The sequence below is a fragment of the Staurois parvus genome, unplaced genomic scaffold, assembly GCF_062004578.1.
Source record: "Staurois parvus isolate SC_StPar_1 unplaced genomic scaffold, SC_StPar_1.0 ptg000002l, whole genome shotgun sequence".
In the NCBI taxonomy this organism is placed as follows: domain Eukaryota; kingdom Metazoa; phylum Chordata; class Amphibia; order Anura; family Ranidae; genus Staurois; species Staurois parvus.
The window spans coordinates 5,027,525-5,054,172 of NW_028317798.1; the positions used below are offsets into that span (position 1 = coordinate 5,027,525).

The 26,648-nt window shown below is 41.9% G+C and overlaps 1 protein-coding gene across 1 annotated transcript in view; it reads left to right on the forward strand.

Moving 5' to 3' along the window:
• The window catches only part of DENND1A (DENN domain containing 1A), a gene marked incomplete at its 3' end in the record, with an annotated part of 1,241,355 nt that overhangs the window by 625,785 nt on the left and 588,922 nt on the right, over positions 1–26,648 (forward strand). Inside the window, exon 11 of the mRNA XM_089664905.1 lies at positions 23,422–23,467. Coding sequence (XP_089521031.1) covers positions 23,422–23,467 — 46 coding nt within the window. The remainder of the gene's footprint in view (positions 1–23,421; positions 23,468–26,648) is intronic.

Consider the following 26,648-nt stretch of genomic DNA (forward strand, 5'->3'; position numbering starts at 1 on the left):
ATGGTGAGCACCGCCTGACAATTGGTGATCGCCGTCATGAGAGAATTAAAGTCTGCAAGTAGGTTGAGCTCCTGGGAGGGGGATGCGGCCATGGTGGCACCCGCTTTAGCCCCCGAGGGCCAACTAGTTTTTTGCAGCTTGTGTAGTTTTGGTTCTTCTGCCAGCGTTCGAAGGCTTTCCTCTAGTCATCCCCAGTATTCATTTGCATTGGCAGAGAAAATGGTTACTATAACAATTGGAGTGGAATACCGGTATTTGGCCCCCACGGCCCACCCATATGACTGAATAAGGATAAACTAGGCTGAAGCTGAACCCATGCAGAAGATAAGCAACTCTGTCCGTAGTATTTCAGGACACTATCACTTCAAGGGGAAGGGGAGATATGAGCTGTGGCATGTTTTGGAGCCCCTCATGCAGATTCAGATGCCACAGGTGTCACAGGCATCCCAGGTGTAGACCGCAGCCAGAGCCCAAGCCCAAAGCAGAGCACAGGGCTGCCAGGGCCCTGCAGAGGGCAGATTGCCAAATGTTCAGGGGGGACTGCACAAACAGCTCTGATGTTCCCCCTCCAGGCAGCAGCCACCCCCCTAGAGGCTTTCGGACGAGGCTGGACTGGCTCACCCCCGGGATGGGCGCACTGGCTCCCCTGATTGTAGGCCCCATGATGGAGGGCACCACCCTCCCCCAGACTGCAGCTCACAACACTAGGCTCCAAGCAGTGGGGCAGCAGCACCTGGATGGGTCACAGGCCATATCCAGTCCGCACAGAGGCGGCTCTAGGCCACAAACCTCCGTCACTTCGGAGGGGGGTCAAACTGACCTGATTCCCCTCTTCAGGCAGCAGGTCAGGTCCGCGGGGGTCTCCGGTGGTGGCAGGATCCCTCTACCCCCAGGATGGATGCGGATTAATGCTCCAAGGTGGCAGAGCTCTCTCCTATGCAGCCCCTCCGGTCACCATCTTGGATACACTCCGATACTGTGCCATTTTACACTAGTCCTCCACTTCCAATGTTTTGCCCATATCTTGTTCCCATTTTTACATATAAATTAATTTGGCTGAGTCTGAAATCAATATGTTAGATTTTTTGGATATGTGGCCAGTGTGCTTATCAAAGTTTCTTCTTAAGTATTCCATTGGAGTGGAGGAAGTCACATCAGAAGTAGGTTTTAGAGTAAAGAAATGTGCCTTCTCAGAATACTGATTTTGAATCTTGAAGCTGATATTTTCCTGTAGGAATTATATGGTCGCACATATCTATAATAAGTAACAGACCTTTGTTGGTCCACCAAGCGAAATTGTGGGGATTGAGACCAGAGGTGCAGGCTGTGCTTTCAAGCAGTGGAAAAAAGATAGAGTAGGACATAGCTTACATCCTCATCAAGTGACTGATCATCTTAGTAGGATAAAGAGACAATTCCAACTTCATCCATAGTTCATGGGAATGCCCGGTATAGAAGCATATTAGCTGGGCCAGCTGCACTGCATGAAAGTACTTGGCTAAGTCTGGAAATCCCTGGCCGCAATTTAGGTGTGCACAGCCATTTAAGGTCAGATACAGTAACTGAAACTAGTTCTACTGTAAACAAATATAATATCCTCTTCAGAATATTTATTTTTATTGAGTAAAATTGTTTGAACAATGATGGGGGGTTGGTTGACCATCTACTGAGCTAATCCGATAATTTCTTATAAAGCAGAGGATATTTTTTGGGGTATAAGGTAAGGTAAGGAAGGACTCCTGACTGCAATTTATCCACTTCCCAACCATGCTATAGCTGAAAGACGGCTACTGCGTGGTTGTCCAGTTCTGGGAGAGCATCCAGGGACATCCTCCCAGAACACGCCCCCAGAGGTGCACACTCGGCTTTGTCGGTCCTACAGACACAGCTGATCATGCGATTACAGTGGCCTTTTACCGTGTGATTAGCTGTGTCCAATGACACAGCAGATTACAAAGTAAATACAGTTGCCGGTTATCAGCAGCACTTACCTGACGCTGTCACAGCGTGAGGAAAGTACTGCCAATAACTGGCAAATGTGACAGGGGAGACTTGCACTGATTATCAGTGCTGCCCAGCAGTGCAGCCAGTCAGTGCCCATCAGTGCTACCTATTAGTGCTGCTTATCAGTGCAGCCTCATCAATGCACATCAATGAAGGAGAAAAATTACCTGTTTGCAAAATTTATAATAGAAACAAAGAAAACCTTTTTTTTTTTCAAATTTTTTGCTCTCTTTTTGTTTATAGTGCAAAAAATAAAAACCTCAGTGGTGAGTAAATACCACCAAAAGATAGCTCTATTTGTGTGAAACATTTTTTACAAATTTCATATGGGTACAGTATTGCCTGACTGCACAATTGTCATTCAAAGTGCAACAGCATTGAAAGCTGAAAATTGGCCTGGGCAGGAAGGGGTTAAAAGTTCCCGGTAGGCAAGTGTAAGGGAAATTAATTTTGTAAGGTATGGACAGTGTGATCTTATAGGAATAATTTCAGCACTGAAGACTTGGAGTGATTAACCTTGAGACTGGGGAGAGACGTAAAATGCCGTAGGACCAGATATACTGTAGATTAGGAAACAAGGTGACTGTAGAGGAGCATCAATAGGTGATCTCCACAGTATATATGCGCTTGACATCAGGATGGCAGCTAAGCTCGATTGCCAAGGGCTCCAAGGCCATGATATATAGGATTCCTGCTGTTTACCTCTGTGTATTATGATCTATTGTGAGCTATAACCTTTAACCAAGAGTTGAGTAGTGGGTTCTCTATATAATGGCCGTAACATAGTCAGGAAGTTTGGGCCAAATCCATAGCGTTCTAAGGTATAGAAAAGATAAGCCCCTGGTAGGGAATCAAAGGCCTTGTGAAGGTCTAAAAACAATAGTATGCCTCTCCTCATTCCCTGTTTGTCCCAATCAGATTGTAATGCAGAGCTAATATCGACTAACCGTCTGGTTTGGTCAGGCACCTGCCAGTTAGGGACCACTTGTATGTGTTTGAACATGTATTGGACATTTGTATATTCAGTAGGCTAGCCTTCCATTATCTCTACGTGATGACACGCAACTCGAGGAAGAGGGAGACCTTAAAAAAATTTTTGGCTTATGTTTTAGGCAACGGTTCAAGGGAAGCATAAAGCTTAGTAATAAAAAAAAGTTGAACATTTCTTGATTCTTATCAACTGCGGAATTTGGTTTGGTTGACTGTTACGTAAGTGGAATTTCAGCAAAGGATTATATAATCGGGGTGAATTTTCTCTCCAATAATGTATTGAGGATGTCACTCATAGCACAATAGCAGTGTCTGGACCATCCAATATACTTTTCTGCTTTTGTGGTTCGGCTAAGATTCAAAGCAGTGTGCGCTGAGTCAATTTTATGTCTAAGGCCTAATTGGGGAGTAGACTCCTGCTCCCACATACGTTGTCTCAGCTCCTCTTCCTGTTCTTTGAGAGAATATTCGTGAACTTGTTTGGTTTTGGAAGCAATTTGTTTTCTTTTACTGCGGACAGTTGCCTTATGAGCCGCCCAACCCAGTTAATACTCCTCTAGTGTCACTAGAGTAATTTTCATTAAAGTATTGGTTAGTGCAGTTTCACTCCTCTAAATATAGTGGGGTCATTAAGCAAAGAGGGTTTGAAACGCCATGTAGAGGATTATGGTTTTGTCCATAAATCCACTTAGCCCAAGCAGGCAAAAGGATGTACATGATTTTCCCTACAGGTGTCAACCTATCCGCAGTATATATACTGTGGCTGGTCAGCAAGTGGTTAAACACGGCTTTAGAAAAATAAATAAAATTTAGTTCGGGTTTACACCTGCTTTAAAGGGAAATTGTCAGATATTTTGTTATTAGAAACTTCCTGCATCAAGAAGAGTTACAGTTTAGCAGCCTTTGTTATTTCGTAATATAAAATTAAAATAATATTTTTTGTTTATTGACAATCACAATATTTAGTTCTTGAAGGCTGGAGCAGTATAAGGGGTGGGATGGCTTAAAATTTACAGAAAAACCCTATTCGTTATGCTCAAAGATCAGTTGATGCTGAAAAATGCTACTGAGTAGCTAGCTGCAGAAATACAAAATAAAAGTCAATTTGCTGCTCTGCTGCTTTTCCCAGTACTGATTTTCTACTGATGCTAACACCTCTCCTGCTACCTGCCCTTGATTTGGATATACTATGTTAGGATCAGTTGCACTATTGTCCTAAATGACATTGCCAAGTGTCACAAAGAACAGTTGCTAAAGGGCCCCATCAAAATGTTACTATGGAACACCATGCATTGCAGTTACGCTGCTGCCAACAACATGTGGTCATCGGACAGCGGCTGCTATCTGCCATGGAAGTGTTACAACTGTGGATGGAACATTCTTCAAAAAGTGCTGGCTTTGGATGTTTTTTCAGCATCCAAACACAGTGTGAACTAAGCCTTATACAGGGCAAGTCACCTAGGGAGTTTTTCGTTTTCTCCACAAGTCTGTCATCTTGCCTTGAAGTAACAGTAAAGAAGCAAGAAACGTAAATGATGTGCTTTAACCATTAACACTTTAAAAGCATTTTCATTTCGTTGTTTCCTTGCATGTTTGAATGAGCATAAATACAGTATAAACAGTATGTGACTGAACAATGCAAAAGAAGAAATTTGTGGTGTTATTAGTTCCAGCAGTTCCGTGGCCAGTCCCTTTTTGGTGGTTTCTTTGGTAAGATGGGTGATATGTTTAGCAGTTTCCTGTCTCCCATTCAGGGTAGTTATTGACTTGTATAGTGGATTGCATGGAAGTTTTTTTGTGTGTAACATAATTACATCCTCCTACTGTATATATTTTGTTTTCTTTCTCCTGTATTTCTGTTTGCCCAAGATGACTTCAGAAGACTGCACAGTCTTTGGCCAATCAACATCGACAGCAGCATACTTGTTTGAAGACATGTCTGAAACTAGGAAACTAGGATTATTACTCAGATATGTATCTGACACCTTGACCTGCTCTGCCAGACCCTGTAGAGAGTAAATTGTTCTGTGCTTATCCTTGTATATGTACATCTCAAGCATTCTACTATCATAAGGGTCTAAATGGACTAGGGTAGCATAGAAAGACAGCCAGCTACCTAACAATGAAACAAAGAATGTGCTCTCTTGTGGTTGTCCAGGTTCAAAAGAAAGGAGACAACGGAAGGTTTAGTTTAGAGCTGAAACGTAATAATCTTGTAGTGGAGTAATGTTGCCACACCCAATTCTTGAAAAAGAGTTGGTTTACATATATATTGTACTAGTTATGCCTTAACTCAAATCATAGTAACTGTCAGAATCTTTCACTACTTGTTAAAGACAATAAAAGCTTTTGAAAAAGAAAAAGGGTCAGGTTAGACCCTGTCACGGTATAGAGGCCCCCAGCCCTCTGATGTCCCGGGGGGGTCCAGTGTCATCCTGGCCCCCCACTGTGTCCCCATCTTTGCGAACCTCCCCGCAAAGATGTTCCGGGCTACGGCGTCCTGCTGACGCCACCTCAGCCCTGTCATCCGCAACGTGGGCACGGGAAGTTCCCACTCTTGCGGATGTCCCTGGACAAAGGCCGTGCTCATGGGAGGCGCGGCCCCTGTCCAGGGGGCGTGCCTCGTTTCCGAGCAACGAGGCACGCCAGCTCTGGCCCGCCCCAGTTGCCTAGACGACCAGGGAGCGTCCAACATCAGCTTAAGAAACTGATGCCGGGCGCTCCGGGGGTATTCACTGCTGCGCAGCCACCGAAGGAGCCCCAGCTGCTGCGGGACCTTCGTGGCCAGACTCTGCAGAGACCCAAGCCTGCCTAAGGCCTCCCCGCAGAGCAGGGGAAGATTGCCTGCTAGCTGCCAGGGATCCAGAGACCCCCAGCCTAGGGGAGAGATTGCACGACTGCCTGCTATCTGCCAGGGACCGAGAGACCCCCAGCCACTGCCTGCCAGCTGCCAGAGATCCAGAGACCCCCAGCCTAGGGGAGAGATTGCAAGATTGCCTGCCAGTTGCCCGAGGACCTAGCCCAAAAGGGGAGACCGCACGCACGATCCGGACCCCAACAGGTACCTGTGTTCCACTTTCTATCCCTGGGAGATCAGTCACCCTGTCGGATCCGTGAGTACATGCTCTCTCCCTGTTTTACTTGAACTGTTACTGTGCTGACCCCCCCCCCCCCCCTTGTTGGATTACAATTGCTACAGAGACTCTTCCTTGGCTCTCAGTGTTGGACTATAAGTGGGTTGGCCTCTCCTTGCTACCCTTTACTGGCAAATTCGCCCTCCCTGCCAATCCCTCTATGGAGAGACTGTCATCTGTTTGTCTCAATAAAGCTTTGTGCGTTTGCCATCTACTCTGTGTGTTCTGTCCTGCCTACCCTCTGTCACAGGCCCATAATGTGACAACCTTTTGATGGAGTGAACACTACTTTTTCATGATGTTTTATTGGTTAGAGATGAACACTTTGTGCCAATTCTAATGATTTAGTGACTCTATCCAATTGATAGGAAGTGCGCAACCTGAAAGGCCAAAGCCTTTTTATGTTTTGAGTAGAGAGGTCTGCTGTAAAATGGGTATGAACTGCAAGTGGTGTGTGTCCCGTTAGTTCCTGAGATTAAGGCCTTATGCACCCTGGGCGTTAAGAACACCACTTTTGAGAGTTTTTTTGTTTTCCTTTGCCTCTAAACACCCTTCAACATTATCCTGTGTCCATGCAGAGATAGGTGTTTAGCGGCAGGAAGAAAAAAACACACTGCCAGCCTGTTAAGGTGCAGCAACATTTTGGCAGATGGCCAAATGTGGGATGAGTTGTGATTTGAATCTCTTGTAGAATTCATTAGGGTAGTCATCGATTCCTGGAGATTTGGCAGAAGGTAAGGAATCAATTAATTTGAGATCTCAGTTTCGGTAAAAGGGCAGGATAAAGATGCGAGATTTGAGCTAGTCAGTGTGGGCAGGGAGAGAGGAGCTAGGAAGTTATTAATTTGGTCTAAAGTAGGTTGGTGAGTGGTAGGATAATTTTTAAGATCATAGAGGAGGCATATTAGTGTTTTAAAGCCTCAGCAATTGATTTGGGATCTAATACTTTGATGTTAAAGGATCAGTTAGATATGCAATCTTAGTAGTAGATCGTTTGGATCTCAATTGTCTAACTAAGTATGCACCTGCTTTTTTGTTTTACGGCGTAGGGGGTAGCTTTTAGCAATTTGAGAATATTACCATGTTGTGCAAGTAGAAATTGACGTAATGAGAGTCTGGCTGATCTAAGGTCTTTTTCTTACTGAAATTATGGGGATAGTTCATTACGTCCCTCCAATTCTTTCAGGGTATGGGTCAATTGTTTAAAAGTTTCCAAACATTTCTTGGCATGTTAACCAATTTTAAGAAAGATTCCTCTTACAAGTGTCTTATAGGCAGACCACAATGTGTATCGGTCAATGTCTTTGGTGTCATAAGTTGAGAAAAAAAAGTTCTACTTCATCTATAATTTGTTGGCTATATTTAGGATCTGCTAGGGGTGTGGTATTTAATCTTCATAAGGGTTTAGAACATGAAGTAGTGTGTTCAAAGACATTGGTCATAATCGGTGCTTGGTCTGACCAGGTGATAATTTCAATAGTTGATTTTTGTATTTTTTGGAGTGTCCATTTGTCGGTATGTAAGGTCATTATTTTTTTTTTTAATTATATCTTTCATTAAGTTTTTCATTACAAAAACACAACAGTATACCATTTGCATCCAAGGTACAAAATTTCACCTACATTTCCCCTCCCAACCCCCCTCACTTAACCCACCCCACAACCCACCCCAGTCCATATCACTTTTCACATCTCTTTCAAACATTCCAGTTCATGTCTATAACCTTTCTCCTCAATCCTCTCTTCCTACTCTTCCTTTTCTTACTATTCTTTCTTTACCTCCCACCTTTCTTTTCTGTTTTTCTAATTCTGCTACGGTGTTACAAGACATTTCCTTTGAATCTCCTACCATGGATTAGATCACTGGGCCTCCCACTACTTCCATATATTTTCTGGATACCTTGAAGTCCTCCATCTTGTTTATATAATCAACCCTCTCTAACCAGTCCCATTGTTGGAGGCTCATATACTATAAAATAAACATACCCATGGATCCTTCTGTATAGTTGTCCCCTGTATCTCTTGTATAAATTGGATTATATCTTGCCAAAACCCCTGTATTTTTGGACAGTCCCACCATATATGTGCCATTGTTCCCTTAGCTCCACATCCCCTACAACAGAGCGGTGAGACTTCTACTTGTCTATGTGCAACACTCTGTGTCAAATACCATCTCGTTAAACACTTATAATTAATTTTGACCGTGTTCATGTTAATTTAAAAATTTTATTTTTCTGTGATTCATTAATTTTTGTTCCCTTTACCATTTCTCTAAAACAGCAGTGGATGCGCCCCCCTCAATTCAGTAAGAGTCTTATATATCCCAGAAGAGACATGTTTTGGAGCCATACTAGAACCCAACATCTTTTTGAACGGGAGCACGTCCTCCGCCATTTTCAGGGGTTGAGGCAACTTCAAAACAAAATGTCTTAATTGATAATATCTCAATTCATCTAATGCCAAAAATATCTTTTTTACTCTTTAAGTCTTGAAAAGTGCACAACTTCCCCTTAACTACTACATTCCCCAACCATGCATCTACATCTTTAAACCATTTCCCCGAAATATTATCCTACCCCTAACATTTTTGTAATTATTTTATTATATCTTTTCATATGACAACACTGAAGAAATTACACTTTGCTACAATGTAAGGTAGTGAGTGTACAGCTTGTATAACAGTGTAAATTTGCTGTCCCCTCAAAATAACACACAGCCATTAATGTCTAAACCGCTGGCAACAAAAGTGAGCAAACCCCTAAGTGAAAATGTCCAAATTGGGCCCAAAGTGTCAATATTTTGTGTGGCCACCATTATTTTCCAGCACTGCTTAACCCTCTTGGGTATGGAGTTCACCAGAGCTTCACAGGTTGCCACTGGAGTCCCCTTCCACTCCCATGACGACATCACGGAGCTGGTGGATGTTAGAGACCTTGCGCTCTTCCAACTTCCGTTTGAGGATGCCCCACAGATGCTCAATAGGGTTTAGGTCTAGAGACATGGTTGGCCAGTCGATCACCTTTACCCTCAGCTTCTTTAACAAGGCAGTGATCATCTTGGAGGTGTGTTTGGGGTCTTTATCATGTTGGAATACTGCCCTGCGGGCCAATCTTCGAGGGGACGGAATCATGCTCTGCTTCAGTATGTCACAGTACATGTTGGCATTCATGGTTCCCTCAATGAACTGTAGCTCCCCAGTACCGGCAGCACTCATGCAGCCCTGGAACATGACACTCCCACCACCATCCTTGACTGTAGGCAAGACACACTTGTCTTTGTACTCCTCACCTGGTTGCCGCCACACATGCTTGACACCATCTGAACCAAATAAGTTTTTCTTGGTCTCTTCAGACCACAGGACATAGTTCCAGTAATCCATGTCTTTAGTCTGCTTGTCTTCAGCAAACTGTTTGTGGGCTTTCTTGTGCATCATCTTTAGAAGAGGCTTCCTTCTGGGATGACAGCCATGCAGGCCAATTTGATGCAGTGTGCGGCGTATGGTCTGAGCACTGACAGGCTGACCCCCTACTCCTTCAACCTCTGCAGCAATGCTGGCAGCACTCATACATCTATATCCCAAAGACAATCTCTGGATATGACGCTGAGTATGTGCACTCAACTTCTTTGGTCGACCATGGCACGGCCTGTTCTGAGTAGAACATGTCCTGTTAAACTGCTCTATGGTCTTGGCCACCGTGCTGCAGCTCAGTTTCAGGGTCTTGGCAATCTTCTTATAGCCTAGGCCATCTTTATGTAGAGCAATCATTCTTTTTTTTTCAGATCCTCAGAGAGTTCTTTGCCATGAGGTGCCATGTTGAACTTCCAGTGACCAGTATGAGAGAGTAAGAGTGATAACACCAAATTTAACACACCTTCTCCCCATTCACGCCTGAGACCCTGTAAAAAGCCCAATTTGGACATTTTCACTTAAAGGTGTGTACTCCCTTTTGTTGCAAGTGGTTTAGACATTAATGGCTGTGTTGAGATATTTTGAGGGGACAGCAAATTTACACTGTTATACAAGCTGTACACTCACTACCTTACATTGTAGCAAAGTGTAATTTCTTCAGTGTTGTCATATGAAAAGATATAATAAAATAATTACAAAAATGTTAGGGGTAGGATAATATTTCGGGGAAATGGTTTAAAGATGTAGATGCATGGTTGGGGAATGTAGTAGTTAAGGGGAAGTTGTGCACTTTTCAAGACTTAAAGAGTAAAAAAGATATTTTTGGCATTAGATGAATTGAGATATTATCAATTAAGACATTTTGTTTTGAAGTTGCCTCAACCCCTGAAAATGGCGGAGGACGTGCTCCCGTTCAAAAAGATGTTGGGTTCTAGTATGGCTCCAAAACATGTCTCTTCGGGGATATATAAGACTCTTACTGAATTGAGGGGGGCGCATCCACTGCTGTTTTAGAGAAATGGTAAAGGGAACAAAAATTAATGAATCACAGAAAAATAAAATTTTTAAATTAACATGAACACGGTCAAAATTAATTATAAGTGTTTAACGAGATGGTATTTGACACAGAGTGTTGCACATAGACAAGTAGAAGTCTCACCGCTCTGTTGTAGGGGATGTGGAGCTAAGGGAACAATGGCACATATATGGTGGGACTGTCCAAAAATACAGGGGTTTTGGCAAGATATAATCCAATTTATACAAGAGATACAGGGGACAACTATACAGAAGGATCCATGGGTATGTTTATTTTATAGTATAGGAGCCTCCAACAATGGGACTGGTTAGAGAGGGTTGATTATATAAACAAGATGGAGGACTTCAAGGTACTTGTTTGAAGACATGTCTGAAACTAGGAAACTAGGATTATTACTCAGATATGTATCTGACACCTTGACCTGCTCTGCCAGACCCTGTAGAGAGTAAATTGTTCTGTGCTTATCCTTGTATATGTACATCTCAAGCATTCTACTATCATAAGGGTCTAAATGGACTAGGGTAGCATAGAAAGACAGCCAGCTACCTAACAATGAAACAAAGAATGTGCTCTCTTGTGGTTGTCCAGGTTCAAAAGAAAGGAGACAACGGAAGGTTTAGTTTAGAGCTGAAACGTAATAATCTTGTAGTGGAGTAATGTTGCCACATCCAATTCTTGAAAAAGAGTTGGTTTACATATATATTGTACTAGTTATGCCTTAACTCAAATCATAGTAACTGTCAGAATCTTTCACTACTTGTTAAAGACAATAAAAGCTTTTGAAAAAGAAAAAGGGTCAGGTTAGACCCTGTCACGGTATAGAGGCCCCCAGCCCTCTGATGTCCCGGGGGGGTCCAGTGTCATCCTGGCCCCCCACTGTGTCCCCATCTTTGCGAACCTCCCCGCAAAGATGTTCCGGGCTACGGCGTCCTGCTGACGCCACCTCAGCCCTGTCATCCGCAACGTGGGCACGGGAAGTTCCCACTCTTGCGGATGTCCCTGGACAAAGGCCGTGTTCATGTTAATTTAAAAATTTTATTTTTCTGTGATTCATTAATTTTTGTTCCCTTTACCATTTCTCTAAAACAGCAGTGGATGCGCCCCCCTCAATTCAGTAAGAGTCTTATATATCCCAGAAGAGACATGTTTTGGAGCCATACTAGAACCCAACATCTTTTTGAACGGGAGCACGTCCTCCGCCATTTTCAGGGGTTGAGGCAACTTCAAAACAAAATGTCTTAATTGATAATATCTCAATTCATCTAATGCCAAAAATATCTTTTTTACTCTTTAAGTCTTGAAAAGTGCACAACTTCCCCTTAACTACTACATTCCCCAACCATGCATCTACATCTTTAAACCATTTCCCCGAAATATTATCCTACCCCTAACATTTTTGTAATTATTTTATTATATCTTTTCATATGACAACACTGAAGAAATTACACTTTGCTACAATGTAAGGTAGTGAGTGTACAGCTTGTATAACAGTGTAAATTTGCTGTCCCCTCAAAATAACACACAGCCATTAATGTCTAAACCGCTGGCAACAAAAGTGAGCAAACCCCTAAGTGAAAATGTCCAAATTGGGCCCAAAGTGTCAATATTTTGTGTGGCCACCATTATTTTCCAGCACTGCTTAACCCTCTTGGGTATGGAGTTCACCAGAGCTTCACAGGTTGCCACTGGAGTCCCCTTCCACTCCCATGACGACATCACGGAGCTGGTGGATGTTAGAGACCTTGCGCTCTTCCAACTTCCGTTTGAGGATGCCCCACAGATGCTCAATAGGGTTTAGGTCTAGAGACATGGTTGGCCAGTCGATCACCTTTACCCTCAGCTTCTTTAACAAGGCAGTGATCATCTTGGAGGTGTGTTTGGGGTCTTTATCATGTTGGAATACTGCCCTGCGGGCCAATCTTCGAGGGGACGGAATCATGCTCTGCTTCAGTATGTCACAGTACATGTTGGCATTCATGGTTCCCTCAATGAACTGTAGCTCCCCAGTACCGGCAGCACTCATGCAGCCCTGGAACATGACACTCCCACCACCATCCTTGACTGTAGGCAAGACACACTTGTCTTTGTACTCCTCACCTGGTTGTCGCCACACATGCTTGACACCATCTGAACCAAATAAGTTTTTCTTGGTCTCTTCAGACCACAGGACATAGTTCCAGTAATCCATGTCTTTAGTCTGCTTGTCTTCAGCAAACTGTTTGTGGGCTTTCTTGTGCATCATCTTTAGAAGAGGCTTCCTTCTGGGATGACAGCCATGCAGGCCAATTTGATGCAGTGTGCGGCGTATGGTCTGAGCACTGACAGGCTGACCCCCTACTCCTTCAACCTCTGCAGCAATGCTGGCAGCACTCATACATCTATATCCCAAAGACAATCTCTGGATATGACGCTGAGTATGTGCACTCAACTTCTTTGGTCGACCATGGCACGGCCTGTTCTGAGTAGAACATGTCCTGTTAAACTGCTCTATGGTCTTGGCCACCGTGCTGCAGCTCAGTTTCAGGGTCTTGGCAATCTTCTTATAGCCTAGGCCATCTTTATGTAGAGCAATCATTCTTTTTTTTTCAGATCCTCAGAGAGTTCTTTGCCATGAGGTGCCATGTTGAACTTCCAGTGACCAGTATGAGAGAGTAAGAGTGATAACACCAAATTTAACACACCTTCTCCCCATTCACGCCTGAGACCCTGTAAAAAGCCCAATTTGGACATTTTCACTTAAAGGTGTGTACTCCCTTTTGTTGCAAGTGGTTTAGACATTAATGGCTGTGTTGAGATATTTTGAGGGGACAGCAAATTTACACTGTTATACAAGCTGTACACTCACTACTTTACATTGTAGCAAAGTGTAATTTTGTCAGTGCTGTCACATGAAAAGACACTTCTGTGAGATACTGTATGTCCAATCTAAAATTCGTGACAGTATCATCGCAGTATAATAATTCTTAATATTGGGCAAATGTAATCCTCCTTTTTCTTTCTTATTACACAGAAGTTCATACTTAATGCTTGGTTTCTTATTAGCCCATATATATTTAAGTATTAATTTTTTTATTATCACAAAGAAGCATCTTGGGATATGGACTGGAAGCATATAGAATTTATATAGGATTTTTGGAACTATCAGCATCTTGACCAAATTTATACGCCCAATCCAAGAGTCCCTTCCTCTTGAGAGTCTTCTCAGCTCCTCCTTTATTTCGTTTTTTTATGGGATATAGTTTACCCGGTATATTTTTTTTATATAAGAGGTCAGCTTTATTCCTAGGTAGCCTAATTCCTTCTCCCTCCATGAGAATGGGAAGTCTTTTTGTAGAGTCTGCGTCTCTTTCTTTGAAACATTAATATTCATGATCTCTGATTTTATGGGGTTTATTTTCAAGTTTGAAAGCTCTCTGTACTCTTTTAGTAATCTTATTAGGTGAGGTAACGTTAAACCAGGGTTCATAATATAAAACAGCATATCATCAGCATATACTCTGTCTCTACATTATGCTCTAAATCGCCTATCTTGATTCCTCTAATATCTACACTCTTTCTTACCGTTGCCAGCAAAGGTTCCAGGGATAAAACAAATAACGGGGATAAGGGGCATCCCAGTCTTGTACCATTGTACATCTTAAAAAACTCAGAAAGAAACCCATTTACCTTAACCGCTGCTGTCGAGCCATTATAGAGCTCCTTTATCCAACTCATCATTTTAGTCCCTATTCCCAAGACCTCTAGGGTGTTTATGATGAACCTGCAGTCTACCCTGTCAAAAGTTTTTTCAGCGTCGATCGGCAATATAATTGTTGGTAACTTTTCTCTTTTTGCCTTGTGTAAAAGAAGCAATATTCTTAAACCATTATCCCTTCCTTCCCTTCCTGGGACAAAGCCCCCTTGATCTAAGTGTATCCATCCAAGCATCAGCTATTTTCACCTCGTAGCAAGCCTCTTCGCAAACAGTTTTGTATCTGTATTTAGAAGTGATATAGGTCTGTAGCTAGCACATTGTGAGCTATTCTTTCCTTCTTTTAAAATTATCGTTATATACGCTTGCAATGATTCTGCTCTTATTCTCATTCCCTCTCCTAAGGCATTCATGTATATACAAAACTTAGGAACCAATAGGTCTCTAAATATCTTATAATACCCCACCATATACCTGTTAGGTTCTGGTCTATTCCCTCCTGCTGTATTCTTCAGGGCCTTATTAATTTCCTCCTGAGAGATAACTTGTTCTAATTTTTCTTTTGATATTTTTGGCAGGTCTGCTGCCTTTAAGTATTCTAGCCTTTTCCCCCTCTTTTCTTCCTCGATAACTTTCGGGTTCTTTGATTTTACATCATACAGCTTACTACAGAATTTTTGGAACGTTTCAGCAATATCGGTGGTGGAGTAGACCAGTTTTCAGTATAATTTTTTGATTTCTTTTCCTTAAGTCTTTTCATCAGATATTTTCCTGGCTTATTCCCCCACTGATATCTTTCCTTTGAAACTTTATTGAAAATCCTCCTTGATTCCTGTTCCAATAGGTCTTTTAACTCTTCTCTTTTGAGTATGATCTTCGAATAAACCTTTGTTCCTGTCTCTTTTTATGTGCCTCTTCTAATCTATACAGTTCCTCCGTCACCTCCTTTATTTTTCTCTCACGATCTTTCTTTTTTTTGGCTCCTGCGGCTATCAGGATTCCCCTCACATATGCCTTATGTGCTTCCCAAATGGTGGCCACAGAGAGTTTCTCAGTTTTGTTTAGCAGAAAAAACGGCTCTATTACCTCCCTTAGTCTCTTCTCTATTTCAGGGTCCTTTATAAGCGTCTCATTTAGTTTCCACATTGCCCTTTTGTTCCATTCGCCTCCTACCTTTAATCCCACCGTGACAGAAGCATGATCCGAGATAGACATTTCAATATTAGATTTAACCAATGAATCCAATTGTCTTAGCTCGATTATTATATAATCCAACAGTGAGTACGATCTCTGCGCCAGAGGGAAGAAGGTATAATCTCTTTCTCTAGGATGTTTCACCCTCCATGTATCCATTAACTGACTTTGATGTAACCTCTTTTTCAACATTCTTAGTTTTTTACCTCCTCCTTCTCTGCGCATTCGATGATGTATCCATCCATGGGTCAAGACAAAAATTTAAATCTCCTGCCAAGACCAGCATCCCCCTCTTAAACTCTATAACTTCCCCAACACTCCATACAGAAATACTTCTGGGTTTTGATTCGTGCAATAAATATTAACCAAGGTATAGCTTTGACCCCATATTTTCCCTCTTAAGCATAGAAACCGGCCCTCTCTCCTCCGCATCAAAACTCAAGTTTTTTGAGAACCCGATCACTGCTCCTTTAGCTTTTTGTATTGGTGAGTCTGCATAATACCATGTTGGATAGTACCTCAAGTGTAGTTTAATGTTAGTATCATTTGATAAATATGTCTCTTGTAAGAACACAACATCTGCGTAGAGTCGGTGAATTTTCTCTAAGTAGCTTATGTCTTTTAGTAGGGGAGTTTAAACCTTTCACATTATATGTCGTAAAATTAATCAGGCTATCTAGTAATTCTGTTCTCTTTCTTGTTCAAAGGGAAAACGGTATAGTTTACCCATCTCATTGACCTTCCTCCTACCCCACCCTCATCTCCTCCATCCCACCGCTCCCCCTCTCCCCTGCTATCCCTCACCCCCCCCCACACCCACCCCAACCCTTACCTAAGTTACTAAGAACCCCTTGGCCTATATATTGCCCTGGAATCTGATGTGGGATTCCCCCACTGGTGATTCCTGATGTGGGGTAACACCCTGAACATGGACGCTTACTCCTACCCCCAGCTCTCAGCATGGGATTTAAGTGTTTAATATCCCGTTTGGCCTCCCGACGCCCGACCATCTCTACCTATCCTCCCCAAGGACCTGCTGGGAACATGGGGGGTGGGGGGGGGGATGGGGAGGGGGAAAGAGGGATAAAAAAAAAAGGAGGAAGAAGGGAGACAACAATTCATCCCCCTATTATTATTCACTGGCTGCCAATTCTCTTTTTTGACTTTACACTTCCACTTGACCCCTCTGACCACCCCACAATTCCCACATTCTGCAGTTCTAATTTTTTACAAAAGTCACTAAGTTCTTCTGGGAATCTTAGCCTTGTTGATTTCCCCTCTTTCCACCTGATCAGACATGCCGGGAATCCCCAATTATATTGAATTATTTTTTCCCTCATCTGATCCAATAAGGGTTTCAGTAATCTTCTTCTAGCTAATGTCTCCGAGGCAATTTCTGCAAAGACTTGTAATTTCATTTCTCCAAATTTTATTTCTGGGGTCTCCCGCAATTTTTTCTGTGTTCTTTCTCTGTCCTCATAATGATGGAATTGAGCAATCATGTTTCTAGGGGTGTCTGATGTTACTCCTGGTGGGCGTCTTAGTATATGTATTCTCTCAATCTTCCGAGAATCTGTGGCTAGTCTACCTGTCAATGGGTTAAACACCTTTTTTATTTTTTCCCAAAGGTCCTCTTCATATGAATCCTCTGGGAGGCCCCTAAACCTTAGATTATTTCTTCTCTCTCTGTTTTCTTGGTCCTCCAGTTTAAATGACAGCTTTCTTTGTTCCCTTCGCATCTCCTCCAACTGTGTTTTCAGGTTACATATCTGCTGAGCCTGTGTCTCTGTTTTCTCCTCCACTTCTTCCATCCTTGTTAATATTCGTCCAAGATCCTTATGAATCACTGCCATTTCATTTTTCATGGAAAGTTCCAGTTTTGCAAACATTTCTGCCATCTCTGTTTTTGTGTATTACTCCCTGTTGTTCTGAGACATTTTGATCATTTACACTGTCATTGTTTATCGATTCATTAATCTGATTCTCTTCCTGTACTCCAAATGACAATCTAGAGTGCTCCCCATCATACTTTTTACCTCTTTCCTGTTGTTTCCCCGGACATTGTATCTCTGGGCTTTTTTTCCTGTAATGGGAAGTAATTCTTTATTGTGCTAGAACTTGTGTTGGATTGCAGGATTTTTCACCTCCCCTTTAGTGGATCTGTTCTTCATATTAGCTACACTTAGCCGCAGATTTTCCACTCAATGTTCAATATACAATATTCTCACACCCACTTTAGACCCGTCCTCCTTGTTCTTCTACAATGACTTTACAGTCCCAAGTAGTATTTATAGCACAAACGCTATTAGCAGCACTACTTAGCCCTTGATATACCCTGGCTCCTTGATCTTCTAACAGCCCAGCCCCACAGCTCAGGTATACAATTACTAACAACAGAAGACTTGAATCTCCTGCCATTGCCTACGGCAGCTCACCATCACACTCTGAGCCTGGGGTTCTGGATCCGTCTGTCTCTGCATTCTTCTATCCCAGTCGGGATCTCATGCTCCAGTTTGCAGAGTCACCTGAGCGGGGTTCTGGGCAGGAGCCCAAGATGTCCTGTGTCCTGGCCTCCGGGTCTCCTGCAGTGTGTCCCTCTTCTCAAGCTATTGGGGTGTCCTGCCAGCTTAATGCATCCCTGGGTGGACCGTCACTCCTGGGGACCTTCCTTGCTCAGGCACCTCCTCTGTCTCCCTCTCAGTGCCTCCTGCACTCCAGGGAGCACCCCCCGTCGGCCGGCGCTGGTCCCTCCAGGAGTTCTGGGATCCAAGGCCTTAGACCGCTGCCGCCTGGTCCCTCTGCCAGAGATCACCGCCGCCACATGACCAAGGCCGTGGGGACAACGCAAAGCGCTGGCCAGGACCACTAGCAGGATCAGATATGATTACAGAGTAAGGTGTAGTTAGGTCAGGCCCCAGGCAGTGTCCTCATGGCGGGCGTCGGGAGCTCCTGCACTTAGCGGTCTCCCAGCGCCATGTTCAGCCACTCCCCCGACCATGTAAGGTCATTTAATATTAACTATATACGGTTCATACAGAGACTGAGAGCTGCATAATATTGTATATGACAATGGAATGCTATAAGGGTTACATAAAATTATGACTTTTTAAACTGTGACATAATCTAACTTTATTTAATATTCCACATGCTATAATGTTCTTTACTTTTTTAAAACATAGGACAGGGTTTAGATAATGATCAAAGAGTTCATTGACAGGTGCCCTTCCATGTACAGACCCAAGTACCTTCAATAGTCCCTTTGTGTAGAAGGTGTTAAGGGCTTGTAGAACATTTTGAGATGAACAAACCACATTAGATCTGGATTTGATTTTTTATTGCTGCCTGATGTGGATACATGATGTTCTTTTGAAGCCTTTCTGTGCAGATGACTGTGCAAGATAACCTTTGGACTTGGGGGAAGTGTTCGCTATCCGGTGGAAGCAGTGCGACTGCTGACATTACATGAACTAATGAAAGCCACAACAGCATTTACATTTTTAGCACGAGCCATTTCTTTTTTCATTGTGTTTTGGGAATGCAGAATTTCATCTCCAAGGGGAGCTCCCTAAGGTGACCAGTGAGAGAGACTAATATGAAAGTGGACATTGTTTTCTTGGTTTTTTTTTTAGAGTGTAACCTTTCATCAGCTGTTTTAGGTTACGGTTAAGGAAATGCATTGGCATGGTGATTTAAATACTGTGCTATTAGGTTAATGTAAGAACAAAATCAGGCTGGGCAGAGAAATAAGATGAATTTGAGATAGCACACAGGACCAAGTTTAAGGCCTCATGCACGCAGAACATTTTTACATCTGCTTCTAGGGGAGTCTAGGGGCGTCTGACATTTTTTTTCCTACCTGTAAACTCTCCTCCATGTTAACCTATGTGTCCATGCACACATAGGTTTTTAGCAGCGTTTAGTGTCAGGAGCTTTAAGAGGTTTTTAGAGACAGGTATAAAAAAACCCATTGCCAGAGCATCCAGGAGCATCAGCCTCATGCACACAGACCATTTTTGTAGCCACTTTTATGGACGTGGCGGGTTTTTTTTTACTGCTTCTAAACAGCCCTCTATGTTGTCCTATGTGCCCATAGGATTAGAAGCTTTTAGTAGCAGTAGCATTTACCAGCAGGAAAAAAACCCCAGGGTCAGTGCGGCTAGGAGCAGTAGCGTTTTGGCAGAATAAACACTTGACAAGGCTAAACGCTAGTCATGTTTAGCACTTGAGCGTTAATTCATTTCAATGGCTAGAATAAATTATCATTCTGGTCAATGAAATGAATTAACGCCCAAGCGCTTGACACTTATGACACACAAAAATGCTGCTGCCAGAGGACAGCTTCTAGGAGAGTTTTTTTTAACATCCTGTGTGCATGAGGCCTCAGAGTTTGGGCAGAAAAAGTGTTTGAAGCTAATAAAAGCTGCTAAAAGTGCCTAAATGTTAGTGCTTGAGCATTAATTCATTTCAATGACTAGAATAAATTATTTATTCTGCCAATGAAATGAATTAATGCCCAAGAGCTTGATGTCTGTAAAAGCTTGTAAAAGCGTTAAACACTTTTACAACCGTTAGGCATTTTTACTGCAAAAACACTGCTGGCTTCTAGGAGAGTTAAATAAACATCCTGTGTGCATGAGGCCTTATTTGTATTAACCACCTCCCGCCCGCCATATAACGTAATGATGGGAGGGCAGTGGTTCTCTCCTTTTGGGAGGACATCATACGATGCCCTCCCACTCTAACTGCATGCGCTGCAGCAATCGGTTGTGCGCTGTGTCCCTGGGACACAGTGGATCATCGATCACAGTAAAGAGCCGATGACGTCGGCTCTGTCATGTGATCAGCTGTGTCCAATCACAGCTGATCACATGCAAATAGGAAATGCCGGTTATCAGCAGTTCTGTCCTCCCACTGACAGCTCGTGAGGAGAGACAGTAATCGTCATTACTCATAGCGAACATCTACACTGATTATCAGTACCCTGATGATCAGTGTAGCCCCATCAGTGTCAGCTGTTAGTGCCCATCAATGCCACCTGTAAGTTCCCATCAATGCCACATATCAGTGCCTACTAGTGTATATAAATGCCACATATCAGTGCCCATCAGAGCTGCCTTTCGGTGCCAGTCAGTGTTACCAATCAGTGCAACTTATCAGTGCCTGTCAGTGCTGCCTATTGGTGCCCATCAGTTCCACCTATTAGTGCTAATCAGTGCCACCTATCAGTGTCGCCTATCAGTGCCTATCAGTGCCATATATGAGTGCTGCCTTTCAGTGCCCATCAGTGATGCCTGTCCATGCCCATCAGTGCCGCCTATCAGTGCCCATCACTGCAGCATGATTAGTGCACATCAGTGAAGGAGAAAAATTACTTAATTACAAAATTTTAGAACAGAAACTAAGAAAAAAACATTTTTTTTTTCAAAATTTTCAGTCTTTTAGTTTGTTTAGCAAAAAATAGAAACCCCAGTGGTGATTAAATACCACCAAAAGAAAGCTCTATCTTTCTCAAAAAAAGTATAAACATTTCGTATGGGTACAGTGTTGGATGACCGTGCAATTGTCATTCAAAGTATGATAGCGCTGAAAGCTGAAAATTGGCCTGGGCAGGAAGGGGGTAAAAGTGCTCGGTAGGAAAGTGGTTAAAGCAGAACTAAACCCTCCAATTCTTTACAGCCAAGGGAGCTGCCATCTTAGCCGCAGTTTTATCTGCAGTTGTCATGGTGCTGCATGTGTGATCAGTTATTACACCAGCCATTTGATGACTTGGCAGTCTGGTTGAGAGCACAAGCAACTGGGGCAGTTATCATTCACAGCATCCGTTGAATGTAACTGTTTTAGGAAACGTAAATCAATGAGTTTAGTCTGACTTTAAATGGAGATACATAATTGTGTCCAATTTTATACCCCAGTTATTCAGTTATGCTAAAAGCTGACCCCCCTGGTACCAGTTCTGGCTAGATGAACTTTTTCTCTGAACACTATTAGCTAATGCTGGTTACTTTAATCTGAAGGTACCTATCAACCCAAATACCTTTGACTTAAAACGGTATTAAACCCAAAGAAAACATTTATCATACAGTCAGTACCCACATGGAAGAAAAATATATTTTAAATATATTTTAAAAGTATAAAATATTCTTCCCAAATATATAGACATATATTTGAAATGCTACAATATGTTGAAATGCTTTTTTTTTTATATATATTACAAAATACATGAAAAATATTTTTAAAAATACATTTTCAAATACACTGTATGTCTTTAAAAATACATTTAGTCTACCTTTTGGAATGCATTTAAAAATATATGTTAAAATGACTTTTTTATATGTTAAAAAAAATCTGAAGAATATAAAAAAAAGTGCTCCAGTGCTTCTGCGTATTTCACCCAGAAACACAAGCACAGACCAAATTGATCTTTAATCAAACAGAGATCAATATCACTGGATGGCTCAAGCTGACAAAGCCAGTATTCACATCACTGGCGCTTCCGGTCCTCCAGTGACTCCATTATTCAGATACAGCAGCTGTGTCCCCTTCACAGGGCTATATGCTCCACTCTATTCTCCTCTGGGCACCTGTTAGCAATGATGTATATTATGTGTAAAGAAGAAAACGTTTCGTAAAGCAGTATGTATAGACTTAGTGGTTTATTATAAAATTAGTAACACTTACCAGCTACAACAGAAGATTCAAGCATGTTAAAAAAAAACAAAAACATGGAGCTTCCTAGGGACCCACTGGCTCGCCTGTACGAGCTGACATCACTGCCTCGACACTGAACAATGCATTTCCCCATAACAAGTATCCTCCTGAATCATCTCTATGATTAAGCCCTGATGGGCAGGGCAAAATTCACTAGAGACAGAGCTCAGGAGGAGCTCAAGACTGAGGCTATTCACATTTCTTTTCACCTGTTGAGCTAGTGGTGTGTGGTGTCTCTCATCCCTTCACAAAACCAAACATGTATTAAATTGCAGCTTACCAATCAGCAGATGTGGTGGCTGAATTTGTTTTCTTTTTTTAAGGCTCCCCCTCTGCTTTCACCTGGTAATCCAGCCGGTAACACCTCCTGTATTAGCTTATTGAATTAAGGAGCAACAGAGAGACCTTTGGACAGCAGCATTATCAGACTGGGGGAAGGACAGTGTTACAATGACTAGCAGATTAAACAAATTGAAGCCAAACTCCTGCTAACACTTTATAAAAAGAAAATATATAAATATATATTTTATTGTATATATGTGTGTGTGTATATATATATATATATATATATATATATATATATATAGACACACACACTGATTCAATTTTCTATCCAACTAAAAATTTTTATAGAATATTATACTTTTTTGAATCCAATGAACAATATGGCTTAAAGTGGTTGTAAAGGCTGAAGCTGTTTTTTTCATTAGGGTAAAAATTCTTCAATGCTCAGCTCCCCCCATACTTACCTGAGCTTAATCTTGATCCAGCAATGTACACTAGAGCCATGGTTATCTCGGCTCTCTCCCTCCGCATAAGCTCAGAGACAACAGCGGGAGCCATTGGCTCTCGTTGCTGTCAATCACGGGCAGTGAGGGGGGGGCAGGAGGTGGGGCCAAGCCACACTCTGTCATTGGACACACAGACCCAGCTCAGGAGCAAGCATGTACAAGTCCCTCCCAGAGCACACAGCTTGCTATGGGGGTACTCGGTAGGGGAAGGAGCCAGCAGCGGAAGGAGACCTGAGAGGAGGATCAGGGCTGCTCTATGCATAACCATTGCACAGAGTAGGTAAGTATGACATGTTTGTTATTCAAACTATATATTTATAAAATTTACAATAGGTTTAGCCAAATGAAAGGAGGATAATACTGTTTTTGTGTGTGTGTGTTTTTGTGTATTTATTTTAAATATATTTTTTTAATAGAATTGTGTTTTCAGTTGTAACTATTACTAACCTTTTTTTCTTTTGGCAGTGCACCGATGCCCTATCTCATTGGTATACACTCGAGTCTAATGGAGGTATGTTAATTTTTTTTCAGTATAATTAAACTTATGTATTAATTTGTAAGTTATTCACTGTCTGAATAAGCAATTCTTTCAAAATGTTATTATAAAATTTTCAAGTATAACATGTGCTGAGTATGTCATCTGGAGATTGACTTGACACATTTGGGTGTGGGTGCGGGTGTGTGCAAAAAACTGAGATCCTGCTATTCACAGCACAGAGGCAGCTGTTTGAAACCCTGGCATGCTAGACTCGCTCACACCACATACTAGCTGCAAAAGGGTAAGTATGAAATATTTACATGTAATATTTCCAATTTACCTAACAGGAGAAAAAAAAAAAATATATATATATATATATATATATATATATATATATATATATATATATATATATAAAAACACACAGTATATTCAAAAAATGTATATTGTTCAATCAATAAATCTATATGGAAAGTGATTATTCTCATTATTATTATTATTTCTCAAAAAGCCAGCTGCTTACCAGCTTTGGAGTTTTCATTTAGGCTGTTAACATTGGATATGCATTACAAAATGTACTGTACCAATGCCATGTGGCTCTTAAAGTACGATATTCTGTAATGTCGAACGTGACCCATTCTTTATAATTTCCTTTAAATCAGTGGAATTGTTTCTTCCTACCTACAAGGACAAAAACCTGGGATTTGCCTGTATGGAAGCACAGTTTACATCCTTTTTCTTGAATTTGTATAGATTGTTTTGCTCTGCCCATCAATATAGGATAATTTACATATAAATAAAATGAAGAATGGCACTCTGAAGGCAACCCATAAATATATATTAATCAGTATTTTTTTTTAATAATACATTCTATTAGGTTTTAATATAATACGAACAGTCCGGGTAATGACCACGTCCCAGGGACGGGGTCACAGCCCTGAAACATAACATTTCCTGGGAGCAAAATACAGGAGAGAAGCGTAGAGGAAATGTCAGAACATAAAGAACAACCCTTCCTAATGAAGTGGAAAATGTAACCTGGCTAAAGCATACGGAGATATGGATAGACCCTCTCAGAGCAGAGAGGTCTCCACCTATACAGAAGGGATTCATGGGGCCAGCCTCAAGCATGGTCTAACACCAAATTGTACAGTGGCAATCACTCAAAGACAGCACAGAGACCCATAAAGGGTCTATAAGAAAGAAACAGAAAATAAAATACTAAGACCAGACCAGCACATAGCACCTTGGAATACTGTTCAGGCTAGTAGAGTATCAATATAAATAGAGATAGTAATGAAAACTTAGAATAGTTACTATCCTAAGTCAGTCATTAAATGTTTATGGAGACATGAGAGTTCTTTGGTGTAGTGGAAAGATGTGCAGAGAGATGCAAGTCTGAAGTAGAGAAAGTGGAGTAAATGAAAGCTTCCCACCTGAAGGTGAAATGTAGATCAGAGGTATGATGGAACAGTTGGGTGTCCAGCTTTTCCCAATAAAGTAACGCTGTGTTATGCCAATGATGAAATTGATGTGACGATGTGACGCTGTGTTATGCCAATGATGAAATTGATCACCTGGTTCCAAAAGGCTGTTATGGGGTGGCATAGCCATAGGCGACGATCTAAGGTTGGTTTAGGAGAGCCACACAAAGGGCAGACAGCAGTCTGTGAACTGGATTTGGAGGCGAGGAAAGGTATATATGCTCTCTGTATTAGCTTTAATTGAGATTCTCCCCATACCTCATTGGTGATCAGGTGAGATATTTTATTATATCAACTAGTTTATTCGACAGAGATTCAGATTGAAAGTCCTTCCGCCAATTGGTTGTTGTGGACGAGCTGAACGGTTTCATGTGTTGCATATTGAGAGGTCTGTAGATGTCTGTGATGGAGTATTTTTGAGTGTCGATCAAGGAAAGCCAAAATCTCTATGATTTGTCATGATAGCAAGAATTGGCATAGCTAATACATTGCCAAAAGTGGAAGAGGTGGTGTGAGGATAGGGTAAACTCTTCTGTGACATCTTGAAAGGTTTGAGGGTTACCAGATGCAAGGTAGAAGAGTTGAAAGACTGATATCAGCCCTTTGGTTTTCCATATGGTGAAGGCTTGATGTTGCATTCCTGAAGGAAACATTGGAATATTATGTGTGGGAAGATGTCTGGAGATAAATGGGGAGATGCCCAATTTTTTGCGAACCTCTTCCCAGTTATTGAGAGTCTCTCTCAATAATAAATTGTGTTGAAGTGCAGATGGAAGTTGCTTCAATTTACTATGTAACAATACCCCCAGAGAATAAGGAATGTCATTTCTGATTCAAGGGTCCAGTTTCAATAGCAGGATGAGGAAGAGAGCTAGTCTAGCCAACGCAAAGCTTGCAAGTGATATTTTACACCCTGATATTGGCAAGTTTTCACCCCCTTCACTGCGAGGGTGATAAAGCCTGTCCACACCTATTTGGGGTTTCTTATTATGTGACAGGAAATAAGTAACTGCTTTATTTAACAGGATGACATCTTTATGTTTCAAAAGGAGGGGAATAGTTTGGCGTGGGTATAGTAATCGAGCAAAGCTCACCATTTTGAACAAATTACATCTCCCCAGAAGTTTAATGGGTAGATCCATCCAGGTTTCCAGTTCATGTACAATTCTCTGTATGAGGGGTGGAAAGTTAAGAGTATAGAGAAGATGGAAGTTACCCTATCTTGATGCACAGGCAAGTGATGCTGACTTTGGCTATAGGGAAAGGGGATATCTCTAGCCAGGGTCTATGTCGGGGGAACCCTAAGGGTAGTATTTCACTCTTACTGTAGTTTATACGGGGGCCTGAGCATCTACAGAACTCAACGAATGTGGTTTTTATGATGGTCATGTCAGCAGATGGGTAAGTAGTAAAGATGAAGACATCATTAGCAAAAAGAACAGTGCACACCTCAAACCTTCCAATATAGACTCCGTGCAAGGGGATTATTTCGGTTAAGTACCAGGACAGAGGTTCCAGAGCCGGATTAAACAGCAAAGGGGGTAAGGGGCACTCTTGTCTGGTTCCCTTGAAGAGCCTGATGTTCTCTGACAGTAGGCCAGCAACCACCACCCTGACCATCTGAGAAGCATACAGTTGTGTTCAAAATAATAGCAGTCAGACATCACTAACCTGATCAATCACTGTTTTTGGTAGAAATGATATTTCTACATGGCAAATAATTTACTAGC